This window comes from Bubalus kerabau, chromosome 2, assembly GCF_029407905.1.
Source record: "Bubalus kerabau isolate K-KA32 ecotype Philippines breed swamp buffalo chromosome 2, PCC_UOA_SB_1v2, whole genome shotgun sequence".
Lineage (NCBI taxonomy): Eukaryota > Metazoa > Chordata > Mammalia > Artiodactyla > Bovidae > Bubalus > Bubalus kerabau.
The window spans coordinates 92,139,705-92,153,964 of NC_073625.1; the positions used below are offsets into that span (position 1 = coordinate 92,139,705).

At 39.1% G+C, this 14,260-nt stretch overlaps 1 protein-coding gene across 1 annotated transcript in view; it reads right to left on the reverse strand.

The window, feature by feature from the left end:
* Positions 1–301: 301 nt before the first annotated feature.
* The window catches only part of IMPG2 (interphotoreceptor matrix proteoglycan 2), a 75,089-nt gene continuing 61,130 nt past the window's right edge, over positions 302–14,260 (reverse strand). The window contains exons 15-19 of the mRNA XM_055567965.1: positions 8,986–9,196; positions 7,163–7,351; positions 5,014–5,245; positions 4,439–4,518; positions 302–2,655 (exon numbers count right to left, since the gene is read on the reverse strand). Of these exons, the coding sequence (XP_055423940.1) occupies positions 2,643–2,655; positions 4,439–4,518; positions 5,014–5,245; positions 7,163–7,351; positions 8,986–9,196 (725 nt within the window). The 3' untranslated portion in view covers positions 302–2,642. The remainder of the gene's footprint in view (positions 2,656–4,438; positions 4,519–5,013; positions 5,246–7,162; positions 7,352–8,985; positions 9,197–14,260) is intronic.

The following is a 14,260-nucleotide window of genomic DNA, read 5'->3' on the forward strand; positions in this document are numbered from 1 at the left end:
AAATCATGTCCATCTAGACTCTGCCGGCAAGCAGACATTCATTTAAAATGTTGCTTCCTAGGGTTAACTGGGTTAGAGTTAATAAAGACAAATTTTCTTTTTCATCTACAACAAGCAAATTTAGAATCTTCAACAGAGAAATCTTAGGAAGTTTTACAAATAAAATTAAGCATTAAGTAGTGACAAATGTCATTAATATTTACACTGCTTTAAAGATAAATATCATTTCCCTTTCAAATGAGCACAGTAGAAAATATCCCAGCAGTGGCTTGTACCTATGCTGAACTTTTTTTTTCCCTTGTCTTCTTCGATTTATTTATTTATTTTTTGCAAACTTTTATTTATTTTTTTTAATTTAATTTTATTTTTAAATTTTACATAATTGTATTAGTTTTGCCAAATATCAAAATGAATCCGCCACATGTACACAACTTTTAGAGAATCTATTATGTGAGTAGGGAATGAAAGAGAATCCCAGGAAACAGGAAATACCAACCTATATAAACACACACTCATAAAACCTGTGACCCATACATACTTTGCAAAATACCTAGACATCTTAAAGGCTTTCAATAGCTTTATTGTGGCATGTACTCATTCCAGCAATTTCATTTCTGGTGTCTTCATAATGAGTGAAATTGGCGATCATTAAATTGAGAAAAAAAAAATGAACCAAGTATTTTAGCTCATGGTCAATCTATCCCTGCTTAATAGTATCTGGTCATAAAGAAACCAAAATATTAAAGATTATCTTTGACTAACATGAAGATACCTAACATGAAACACGCCTGCATCAATAATAGCCTATTTGCATACACAACTCAATATTATGAGCGATAGGGCACTCTCCGTGCCCCCTCGAAGGCTACCATTCACAAAGTGCTAGGAAATAGAGTAAAGCTTCCATTTTTAGTTAAAATTTATATGAGGCCACTTTTTCCTACCTATAGAGGAAAAAAAAGTTATTTTAATTGCAATGGAAGTCCTGCCCTGTTTTATGTAAGCAGGAGTGAATTTAGATACAAGGTTTTCATAAAGAAGCAGCCAACCTATACCATAGGAGGGAGTTAAATACTGTTTTTTAAATTAAAACACCAGGAACTAGAGGAGATAGGTTTGCCCAGGACATGGTGAGGTAGCAGCAGCAGAGTCAGGGAACCCATCTGTTCTGACTCAGCATACCCATCAATCAGCAAAGTATAGTCTCAGTACTGTGGTCTTGACCCAACACCCTCTCCTTCCCTGTCCACTTGATTGAACTCATCTTTAGTCTAAGGAGAGCCCTCTAAACTTTATACATATGTGTTGGCCAAGACAGCTTTAAAAAACAGGATATTAACATAATTAACAAAATAATGTGGTTTTGATTAACAGGATCCGGAAACTGAAAACTCTGGTAGAAGCACAAAGTACAGGCCTAACTCTATCCTCCAGCAAAAAGGTTGCTTTTTCTTCAACAGTTTGATTCAAAAAAGGCTTAATATTTCAGTTAGGTGAATGTCTGACCATAAACTATGTTAAAACTACTTCCAAGCTTTTCATTCCACCTGAACTAACATGCTGCAAATATTCAGCTATTAAGCCTACTTCGTCCAGTAAGAGTCTCACCTTGTCTTCCTGCTGTGAAACCTGAGGCACAGTTATTAAGAGATACCCTCAGAGACTCAGAAGCAGATAGCAAATGAATCCCCAATTCCCAGACCCGGCTTCTTCCTTATAGAAAACTTTTCAGAATTCACACAGTTTTGATTCCCTTTAAATCTAGCTTACCATCACCTCAAATAGCAAATAGATGGGGAAACAACAGAAACAGTGACAGCCTTTATTTTTTTGGGCTCCAAAATCACTGCAGATGGTGACTGCAGCCATGAAATTAAAAGATGCTTGCTTCTTGGAAGAAAAACTATGACCAGCCTAGACAGAATATTAAAAAGCAGAGACATTACTTTGCCTACAAAGGTCTGTCTAGTCAAAGATATGGTTTTTTCAGTAGTCATGTATGGATGTGAGAGTTGGACTATAAACAAAGCTGAGCACCAAAGAATTGATGCTTTTGAACTGTGGTCTTGGAGAAGAGTCTTGAGAGTCCCTTGGACTGCAAGGAGATCCAACCAGTCCATCCTAAAGGAGATCAGTCCTGAATATTCATTAGAAGGATTGATGCTGAAGCTGAAACTCCAATACTTTGGCCACCTGATGTGAAGAGCTGACTCATTTGAAAAGACCGTGATGCTGGGAAAGATGGAAGGCAGGAGGAGAAGGGAATGACAGAGGATGAGATGGTTGGATGGCTTCACCGACTCAATGGACATGACTTTGAGTAAACTCCAAGAGCTGGTGATGGACAGGGAGGCCTGGCATGCTGCAGTCCATGGGGTTGCAAAAGAATGTTCAGACACAACTGAGTGACTGAACTGAACTGAACTGAAATACAGCTTTTGGTCTTTGTGGATATAAATACCATCACATCTCTGGCCAAATTCTAAAATTTTAAACTAGAAAAAAATTTTGAGTCCCGAATTTAATTTTTTAATAGAAAACTCTTCTTTCAACAGAGTTCCAAATCCAGGTTAATTAATATGATGTAATGAGTGATCTCCATCTTCTCTAGGCTTCTAATCAGTTGCAAATATGAGTTTTGATTAAAGCTCTTCCCTGCTATGAAACAAACAAAGAGCAATTAGTTGAAAAAAGCTAAAAGGTACTGAAATGAACTTTTGTTGAAATGTATTGTCAAACTATCTTCCTAAAATTACCAATCCTTTCTTTGCAGGAAAGCTGTCCTGTGCTTTGCTAAATTAAAAAAAAAAAATCCAGTCTACAGAGACTATGTAATATTTTTACTGAATCCTAAACCAAGTCCAGTAATATTTTCATGAGCTACTTGGTAGATGAAAACTCCAGACTACATGAAAACTGAAAATGTACTGGTCACGTCCCTAACATTTTTTCAATGCTGTCTCCCGACTTTGAACAATCCCCTTAGGGTTATAGTGCCTGTGTGAACACTCTTGTTTCACTGGATCTTGTTTAACTCTTCTTTGTTATATGATTTTTTTTTTCATATATTTTAATGCCAAACAGTTTACCAGAAGAAAGTGAAGCATGTAGTCAATCTGGCTGTCCCTAACTAGGCTCTCCTGGTTCCTCTCTGGATTTCTTAGCCTAGATGAGATACCTTTTTAATTCAGGAAACACAGATGGCTCTGAGGGGCTTATAAAAGGGTCTTAGGAAAGATTAAAAAAAAAAAATCAGTCATGTTCTTTCTATTGTATACCACTGAAGTTGTGCCATAGGTCATCTACTGGCTGGAGATACAGAGATTAGCAGATATTCTGGATTAAAAGGTAGAATTCTATTAATATGGCTTTGACAGCACTCAAGCAAGGTTTGCAGTAACTCCCATTGGCCAAGTCAGATGTTCAGAGAGTTTTCTTCTTAAAGGAGTATCTACCATGCATATGGAACTAGAAAAGCATCTTCCTTAGTTTCCTTTGGTGTCAATCCATCCGTTCCTATCAAAGGAACCATGAGTGAGGGGCTGCCTGTCAAAGAAAGGGGATTTGGAGCAAAGGGGCAGAGGCTCCAACCAGAACCACATGTATGGTTGATCCTTTATCAGTTTCTTCTATAAGCAGGCATGAATTGCTCTAGTTTTTTTCTTCTAAAAGCCAGGTGCCATTATCTGGCCTGGGTGAGACCCATCCACAAGGAAGCACCTTTCAAAGGGCAGCTGTAGGACCAAATATCAAAACCAAATAATAATCCCACCCACTACCCTCAGTTAACATCTATAAATGGTCTCTTTACAAGGGTATTGTATTTTTGTAACCTACGTCTTGTTATGGATCGTAAGATGCAAAGGGAAGACAAAAAAACTATGGACACTTGCCCAAAATGTATGCTGAAAAAAGTAATGGAAAAAGACATATTGAAAAGTAAGGTGAAGTTGAAAGAAGCAAGAGACACACTTCAATGAGATCTGCCTCATTCAAAGTATACCTAAAAGGATTTACAGAGATAGGAAAGGAAGTATATGTTAAAATATGTGAGCACTTGGCTATTCAAACAGGTGACTCTATGTTAATAAGAGAAAATATGAAAGAGCGAGGAAGCTCTAGTCCAGAACACAGAGTGTCTTTGTTTTCAGTCTTCACTGCACTTGCTGTCATTGTGATCCTGAGTAAGACTCTCCATTTCTCTGATGTTTCCTTTCCGCACTCACAAAACTTAAATAAGAAACATTCAACTTGTAAAGGCACTAGAAGGAATAACTGCAGAATCAGAGTGGATGTGGATTAACTGTAAAGAACTCAACAACGCTGGTTACCAACAAAACCCCTGTCATATGGACAGGAATTATGTATTCACACTCGTGGCCCTACTGTAAGGCAAACTGTTTAGAATCCGGGTGCAGGTACTCTCTTAAATGCTTACATTTGATGTTCTCTGACAAAAGCTGCAAACTCAGGATCCCTGGCATACAGTTCCAAAATTCTCATTCTTTCTTGGATTTCCTTTAAGGGAGGGAGGAAGGAAGGAAGAAGAAGAAAAAAAAAAAAAAAGCCATACATTACATTAAAAAAAATCTTTAATGGCCTTTTAAAAAAGAGGTCTAATTTTTATAAGAGACTGTAGCTTTCTGGATGGTACAGGAGAGAGCTACAGAAAACAACAGACTTTTCAAAAAAAGGTGGAAGTTGTGGCTACTACATGAACTGCTCTGAATAAATCAGACATATATTTCTAAGGAGTATGGAGACATTTGCTAACATTTCTAAGGGAGGAGGAAGACATTTGCTAATAACGATATAGGAATCACTGGGTAGGAAATATAATACAACACAGAACTATATCCTGGCTACATATCACATTGACTGGGAGGTGTCATGAGGAAAAAAACTAATCATGAAATAATTTCCATTCTTTCTTGAAGCCTAAGTATACACATGAACACACACACACACACACACACCCCAGCAGAGCAACAACAAAAAAACCAAGTTTCCTACCTCTCTGGAAAGGTCACTGTTCTCATACATTTGTCTGATCTCTTCCCTGCTCAGACCAGCAATCATCTCTCTGTCTGTGGAGCTGTAGAAGGGCCGCTGAGGGTAGGGGCCCTCATACTGCTCGAGGTCGGCCTCATAACTTTCAAATACAGGGTTGTGCTTCACGGCACTTTCTACGGATGAGAGGCCATCACGCTGCCTGCTGGAGCCACAAAAAGAAAAGTATAATTGACTCAGGTTCTTTTCTGGATGCTCAGCTATTCAGGAGACTATTTACCTGGAGCAAAATTCCTGTTGAGGAAGAAAAAGAGACTAATTGGATACAAATGGGAGGGGAGTGACTGTGGAAAAGATCCAGATCAATCTCAAATATTCTTTACCAACTTGTTATCACTATAATTTCCTCAACTACTTGATAAGTGCCCTGTGGGGCCAGTTCCTTGTCTCTTTATTTTTTATTTGCCCTAAAGTGCCTGGTACCTAATGAATGTTGATGGGGAACTATGCTGATAGCCTTTTATTAATATTAATGGAATGTTAAATTTTAAGGAATATTAAATATTAAGCATTTCATTAAAATCAGTGGAAATAGCATCATTATTCCCAGCATAGACAAATTAAAAGTCAGTGTGTAAATACTATTCAGCCATAAAAAGGAACGCATTTGAGTCAGTCCTAATGAGGTGGATGAACACAGTGCCTCTTATACAAGAGTGAAGTAAATCAGAAAGAGAAAAACAAATGTACACTAACGCATATACGTGGACTCTAGAAAGATGGTACTGATGAACCTATCTGTAGAGCAGCAATGGAGACACAGATGTTGAGAAGTGATTTAGGGACATGGGTGGGGGACAGGGGGAGGAGAGGGTGGTATATATGGAGAGAGTAACATGGAAACACACATTACCATATGTAAAATAACCAATGGGAATTTGCTGTATGACTCAGGGAACTCAAGCTGGGGCTCGGTGACAAACTACAGGAGTGGGATGGAGGGGGGAGGTGGGAGGGATGTTCAAGTGGAGGGAGACATGGGTAGACCTATGGCTGATTGATGTTCATGTTTAGTAGAAACCAACACAATACTGTAAAGCAATTATCCTTTGATTAAAAATAAATAATTTTTTTAAAAAAATCAGTGTTTAACCACACAAAGAAAGTAACAGAAATAAAAACTCATGGGGGACTGGGCTTCAATTAAATTCAATTCAGGTCTACAACTATTTACTGAGCACTGATTGTGTGCCTAGGAATTTTCTAAGATGCTGACAATACAAAGAATTTGTTTGAATCTCTCTAGAACAAGATCATGGTCCAATGAAAATTCAGAACCAATAAAAAATGTAAGAATGATAACAGAATTATGTTCTGGGTGCTATAGGAAACTAGGAGCAGTGCCTCCTCAGCCAAGCCAGAGGGTGAGTGGAGGTAACCTAGACCGGAAGCACACCTGGAAGCACAGAAGCAAAGTACAGCCAGTGACTATGATCACATTACACCAAAAGGTCCTTGGATTGCTAGTCTAGCAAGTAGAATAGGTTCTATCTCCTCTATTAATGAACCTATACTTAACTAAAATGAGAATCAGATTCTATTTCTTGTCAGATTCTTACTTAGATGTAAAGTCTGCCTAATTACCACTGGAGTGAGCCAAAGGGGAACAAACTAATAGATCTGGTCCTCACACGGGCCTCACCTTATCTCCATCACCCTTTCTACCCCTCCTGCACCACGCAACAGGCAGTCTGGCCCCACTCAAGGATGCCATTCTTCCGTTGTGTAGTGAGATTCATGCATGCCTCTCTGTTTATTCCTTCAACTGGCTAGAAGGTTTTTCATCTACCTCCTGCAGCAAACATCTACTCTTCTGTCCAGTCAAATATCATAACCATCATTAAAACATCTAAGCTGCCCTCCCCTAGGGAAAACAAATTACTCATCTAGGCATTCTAGCAGGTTGTTCAAACTGTTGCTTATGTTTGTTTCCAGACTGACACCCTCTGAGGACAGGGACCATGTCTCTTCTCAACTTTATAGCCCTCTCCCCTCCATTCAGACCCCTTCCAGTACTCAGGACACATAAAGTACAAAATGAATGAATAAAAGGAATATTTTATTCCATCAGAGAGCAACTGTTGTTATTTACCTGGAGGGTCTCCGTCTTTCCCTCCTAACATATTGAGCTTGAAGAGCCTTGATGATGAAGAAGACTACAGCAGAAGAAATGAGGACAAGTCCAATCATGGAGGCAATGGTGATGCCGATCACCAAGGGCTCAGACACAAACTCTTCGCAGTGCTCACCACGATACCACCAGTTCTCACCCACCCGGCACCTGGAACAAGAAGTGACCAAGCCCCAAATGAAATCACTCTGTTGAAAGTAACAACAGCAGAACCTTCAGTGGGACTGAGCACAGGTAGAGAGAGAAATGCTGACCACAGGAATCTTCAGTAAAGAGGTGAGTAAGATTAAAGGCTGTGCATAATGCCTGGCACAGACTCAAGAGGTCCTCAATGACTACTTGTAAAGACTGATAAAAGAATAACTAGACTTATAGAAAGTAGTCTAGTCAACTCTGTTGTTTATGGATAATGAAAAACAGGCCTGTTTTCGATAAAGGAAAAAATTGGAGTTAGATCACACAATTTGTCAACAACAGAGCTGGTCTAGAACCCAGGTCCCCAGACGCCTCACATCCTTCCACCACACTGCAGAGATCCTCCAAACTACAAGGCCACACACTATGTAAAAGCATCCTCAATTCCCACAGCAGCAATCACTGCTTTATAAAATCAGATTCATTTCTTTGAAAGTCAAGAGACTATTTTTCCTCTTAGTTTTATAGCCAAACTTTACATACAGAAAATCTGAGTCATTTCCGCCTATTTCCTCTGCTTTTGACATTGATGCCAACACTTTCCCCTTTTGAAATTCACAGACTGTCCTCTTACTGAGGTCCCCCCCTGCTTGTTCTCAGCATCCTCTCCTTCACACCTTGTGACTTTGGTTGGATGTGGTAGGGAGGATGGTTGGTTCTGCTCTGTTTAAGTAGAGTGACCAGGGAAGTCTGCCTGAATCTGCTCATCTGTCTGCTATATTTTCTTTGACTCTACCTTTAAAAAATAGAAATTAGATACTTAAAATATCACAACTTTAAATACTTGCTGTTCTTTATTTTTAATTTTTTTTAATTTTATTTTTAAACTTTACAAAATTGTATTAGTTATGCCAAATATCATAATGAATCCTCCACAGGTATACATGTGTTCCCCATCCTGAACCCTCCTCCCTCCTCCCTCCCCATACCATCCCTCTGGGTCGTCCCAGTGCATTAAGAGCAGCCCAAAGCTGTTAAAAACATAATTCAAATAGAACAATAAAACTCCTCTGTTTCAGATACAGTATAAAGTGTTGATTATATATCAAAACACAATTTGAGCAGCAATCGCCTTGTTATCACCACTAAAAACCATTACACAAAGATCTCCAACTATTCTAAGTACTCTCCAGAAGACACCAGGCAAAGTTTTTCTTATAGCTTTGTAGAACATAAGATAAAATAACCCATTGAACTGGGTATAATTCAGGCCTATTAACTGATTCAGTCTTCACATGTGAACTAGATGGCACCCATCTGGTAGCTCAGTTGGGAAAAAATCTGCCTGCAGTGCAGAAGACCTGGGTTCGATCCCTGGATCAGGAAGAAGAAGGAAATGGCAACCCACTCCAGTATTCTTGCCTGGAAGAACAAGAATCCCATGAACAGAGAAGCCTGGCGGGCTACAGTCCATGGGGTCACAGGAGTCAGACATGACTTAGCAGCTAAACCACTCCCACATCTATTACCTAGATATAACTTCTCTAATAAAAATTGTTGTGATCATCCTAACATCATAGGCACAGATCTCTTTCTTCAGAGGAAGTATCTCTAACCTTGTGAAGCCAAAATCTCTCCCTACAACATACCTACAAATGGCCCCATGTCCAGGCATGATGTCACACTTCCCATCATTCAAGCAGAAGTTGGGCTGTAGGTCACAGAGACTCTGACAAGGCAGATCTTCCACACTCAGGTACCCAGGGTAGCATCTGCACTCCGCCTCTCCACTCCAGGGATTGACCAAACACTCAGAAAATTCATTGCATGCTTGAAACTTACAAGGGTTGGCTTGATCACCTAAAATACCAAACAAACCAGAGAATGGTATAAGGAAAGGTAAAACATAGGAATTGGGGTATAAGAAGCCCCTCCAATAAGGGTCTCCCATTCAAAGTACCATGGGATAATCCCCTTCCTGAATCACCGAAATATATCACCACCCACATCACAAAAAGTTTCTGATTCGCCCTTAACTGATGATAGCTTTTGTCAAATTTCTTTGAAATGCAGAGCCAAATTATAGGATCCAGTGACCTGGGTGAGCCTTGACCTGTTTTATATAAGAAGGATGTAGAAGATTTAAAATCTATGTATTATAGGTCTAAATTAAACAGTTTTCATGTACCATTCATTTCCACCAAGCCTATTCTGCTGTCATGGTCCTCTACTCCACACATCAGGCTGCATACCCTACTCCTACCCTCACCTCACTGAGAACATGGGATGGAGAGACAGAGTATAGAGAAGAACTGGTGGAAGCCTCAGGGATGAGTACAGCCACAAAAGAGCAGTCTAAGACCATTTGAGATTTGTGAAAGTTAATATCATGAAAACATATCAGCCCCACACCACCTCAGGCCATTCTCAACAGTATTTTGGCTTTAGTAATTCCAATTTCAATTCATGGGATGAGAGAAAGTGACATTTAAAAAAATTATTTAGGACAAAAACCAGTCAAAAATGATATAAGAACTGACCATAGATGGGCCTTCCATCCTATCATGGTAAAACTGCATGTTCTTCAGTGGTGAATGGCAATCTCTGAATTACAAAAAGGCAAATGGTAAAGAAGATACCACAAATAGAAGAAATCACTGGAAATGACCCATGAACTCATCTATATGAAAAAGCATAAGGTTTAGCTAGAAGATGAAGGGAAGGTTGAAAAACAAAAAGCATAGTCTCTCAGTTTCCAGGTAAATTAATATTGCTTTGAGAATCAATAACTTCCTTGCTGCTGTGAAAATTCAAGACATTTTGCATGAATCTGTGACCTTGGAATATGTAGATTCTCTGCAGCTAATCCTTCTTGGCCCTATGTAGTAATGAGAGGGGAGGTATTGGGTAGAATACTGTCCCCTGAAAATTCATGCCCACCTAGAACCTTGGAATATGACTTTGCTTGGAAATAGGGTCTTTACAAATGCGATCAAGTTAAGATGAGGTCATACTGGATTAGGTTACCCAAAGTCCAATACCTGGTGTCCTTATAAAAAGAGGGAAATCTGGACACAAGGACACAAACACACAGGAAAGAAGGCCATATAAAGACAGAAGTAGAGACCAGAGTGATGCATCTACAAGTCAAGGAATGTCAAGGATTGCTGGCAAACACCAGAAGCTAGGAAGAGGCAAGATAGGCTTCTTTCTTAGAACTTTCAGAGGGGACATGGCTCTACCAACATCTTGATTTGCATTTCTAGCCTCGATAACTATGACAGAATAAAGTTCTGCTGTTAAAAGCCACCCAATTTGTAATCTTCTGTTACAGAAGTCCTAGGAAACTAATACAGAGGACCAAAAATAAAATGCTCATAGAACAAGAAGAGTATACAAACGCGCTAATAGATGGCAGTTTCTACAAGGCAACTACACAGCAGGATTCCACTGTGTATTTCCTAAGTCTTCACATCCTGGTCCTCATATTCACTTTGTGGCTTTGTAATCAGAAAATAATCTAATCCTGGCGTAGGCTGAAATCTGTCCCTGTGAGGGACAGAAGTGTATCTAGTGGGTGGTAAGGATAGTACTGAGCATTTCATGCAGGGATGGGAACAATAAAGAACAGAAATGGTAAGGACCTAACAGAAGCAGAAGAGATTAAGAAGAGGTAGCAAGAATACACAGGAGAACTATACCAAAAAGGTCTTAACCAGATAACCACAATGGTGTGGTCACTCATCTAGAGTCGGACACGCTGGAGTGTGAAGTCAAGTGAGCCTTAGGAAGCATTACTACAAAGCTAGTGGAGATGATGGAATTCCAGCTGAGCTTGAGCTATTTCAAATCCTAAAAGATGATGGTATTAAAGTAATGCACTCAATATGCCATCAAATTTGGAAAACTCAGCAGCAGTCACAGGACTGGAAAAGTTCCTTTTTCACTTCAATCCCAAAGAAGGGCAATGTCAAACAATGTTCAAACTACTGTACAATTGCTCTCATTTCACAGGCTAGCAATGTTATGCTCAAAATCCTTCAAGCTAGGGTTCAGCAGTACATGAAATGAGAACTTCCAGATGTTCAAGCTGGGTTTATAAAAGGCAGAGGAACCAGAGATCAAATTACCAACATTTGTTGGATCATGCAGAAAGCAAAGGAGTGTCAGAAAATCATCTACTTCTGTTTCATTGATTATGCTAAAGCTTTTGACGTTGTGGATCAGAACAAACTGGAAAATTTTTAAAGAAACAGGAGTACTAGACAACCTTACCTGTCTCCTGAGAAACCTGTATAACCTATATGCAGGCCAAGAAGCAAGTTAGAACTGGACATGGAACAACAGACTGACTCAAAATTGGGAAAGGAGTACAAGAAGGCTGTATATTGTTACCCCGTTTATTTAATTTATATGTAGAGCATATCACATGAAATGCCAGGCTGGATGAATCACAAGTTGGAATCAAGTTTGCCAGGAGAAATACCAACAACCTTAGATAAGCAGATAATACCACTAATGGCAGAAAGTGAAGAGGAACTAAAGAGCCTCTTGATGAGGGTGAAAGATGAGAGTGAAAAAGCTGGCCTAAAACTCAACATTAAAAAACTAAGATCATGGGATCTGATCCCATCACCTCATGGCAAATAGAAGCAGGAAAGTGGAAGCAGTGATAGATTTTATTTTCTTGGGCTCCAAAATCACTGCAGATGGTGACTATGACCATGAAATTAAAAGACACTTGCTCCATGAAAGGAAAGCTATGACAGATCTAGATAGCATATTAAAAAGCAGACATCACTTAGCCAACAAAGGTCCATATAGTCAAAGCTATGGTTTGTCCAGTTTTCATGTATGAATGTGAGGGTTGGACCATAAAGAAGGCTGAGCACCAAAGAACTGATGCTTTTGAACTGTAATACTGGTGGAGACTCTTGAGAGCCCTTTGGACTACATGATCAAACCAATCAATCCTAAAGAAAATCAACCCTAAATATTCACTGTAAGGACTGTTGCTGAAGCTCCAATACTTTGGCCACCTGATGTGAAGAGTGGACTCACTGGAAAAGACCCTGATCCTAGGAAAGACTGAAGGCTAAAGGAGAAGGGGGTGGCAAAGGATGAGATGGTTAGATATCATCACCGATTCAAAGGACATGAATTTGAGCAGACTCTGAGAGATAGTGGAAGACAGAGGAGCCTGATGTCCTGCAGTCCATGGGGCCCAAAGAGTTGGACTCGACTTAGCAACTGAACAACAACAAAGGATGGTATTGCACAGTCCCCCTTTGTTGATGGAAGTTCAAGAATTTCTGAGATACTATATGTGAAAATAAATTAAGCAAGAGACAAGTCAATCTTATCTTTAGCCAATGTTGAGATAAAATAATATTTTAATCTGAAACCTTTTAGCTAAAAATGTATGTGTAATAGGGAAAATTCTATTTAAAATTTCTAAAACTCTGTGACCACTCTATGGGTGTAGGTGAGTGCCTAGGGAAAGGAAAAATAGAATCCATTAAGGGGAAAAAGATAAATGTTTCCCCCTTTTATTTCCAATCAAGGAGAGAGACTGAGACCAATATTTAAATCATGCAAATAAGAGATTGGCATTTTAAAGTCTCTTTCTAGTCTTTTGTGCAGATAAAAGGTAGATGTTCAGAATGGATAGCTCTCCATTTGGAAGAATATTTAATGACTTTATGGGGAAACAGAGGGAGACTTGGAGTTATGCTTGAGATAGGAGACAGCGATCTAAACTGTAGAATGAATTACATTCTGGTTTTCCAGGGACAGGCGAAAAGAAGGATTGATGGGTCCCAGGAAATGGGAGCAGAGGAAATATGAAGAAGGTCTGGAAAAATAGCCAGAGGTGCCAGAGTAATGTAGCAGTTGACTCTGTCCTGGAGGAAAAATTGGCTGTTAAAAGACAACTTTGAAAGGGTGGCTGAAAAATTTGGGGATATTTATACCTAATGGTAATATTTTTTTAACCCATTTTCTGTACTATGACAAAAACTCCTCTATCACCCTCATATCATCAGCAAATATCTGATGGAATCAACTGCCCTGTGTTGAGGGTATTTTGGGAAAATAAAATATGGGACTGTGATCTGTGTTGGATTAACATAAAGAACAACCACAAGGGTCAAGGCAAATGGTGAGATTGGAAATTCAATAGAAGAAACTCAAAGCTGGAGAAAATTAAGAGATAGTTAAATTCCCTGATAATTCCTAGAGATGTTAGGGCTTGGAGGGCCTAGGATGCAGGTTTTACACTGCACATGGTGAGGACGAATGCAAATTCATTTGAATATTAAGGGAAAAGGTGGCTCTATAAACCTTGATGACTTGGCATACATCTGACATGTGAGTTACATACAAAATTGAAGTAAATGTACTTATTTATATACTTCTCTTCAAAAAGAAGTGGGTAGACTTTTGCAAAAGCTTTATAAATCATCGCTGCTTGCATTTACATGGCTAGTCAAATGTTTTTATATATGCTATTTGTTTAATCCTTAGAATAGCCCCATGAAATATTAGCCAAGTAATATTATCCAGTTTGCTATATAAGGGAGTAAGGTTCAGAGATAAAACAGCTCATCTAGGATCACACAAATGATAAATGGCAGAGCAGAGGCAAGAAACCAGGCCTTCCAAATTATAATTAATTGCTTCTTCCACTATACCACATGACCACATGGCAAAAAATGTGCAAATGTCCTTAATGAACTCAAGTGGCAAGAGATGCGGATATAGGGGAATTAGCTAAATCATTTTCCTCACTTTCAATGAATAATGGTCCTTCATGGATTTCAAAGGAAAGAATGCTTGCTTCTTTCCTGGTTAAAGAATAGGGCTGACTTCCAAACCAGTTTGAGAGTAAAGAGCACTGGAGAAATTCAAACCCAGACATTCCAT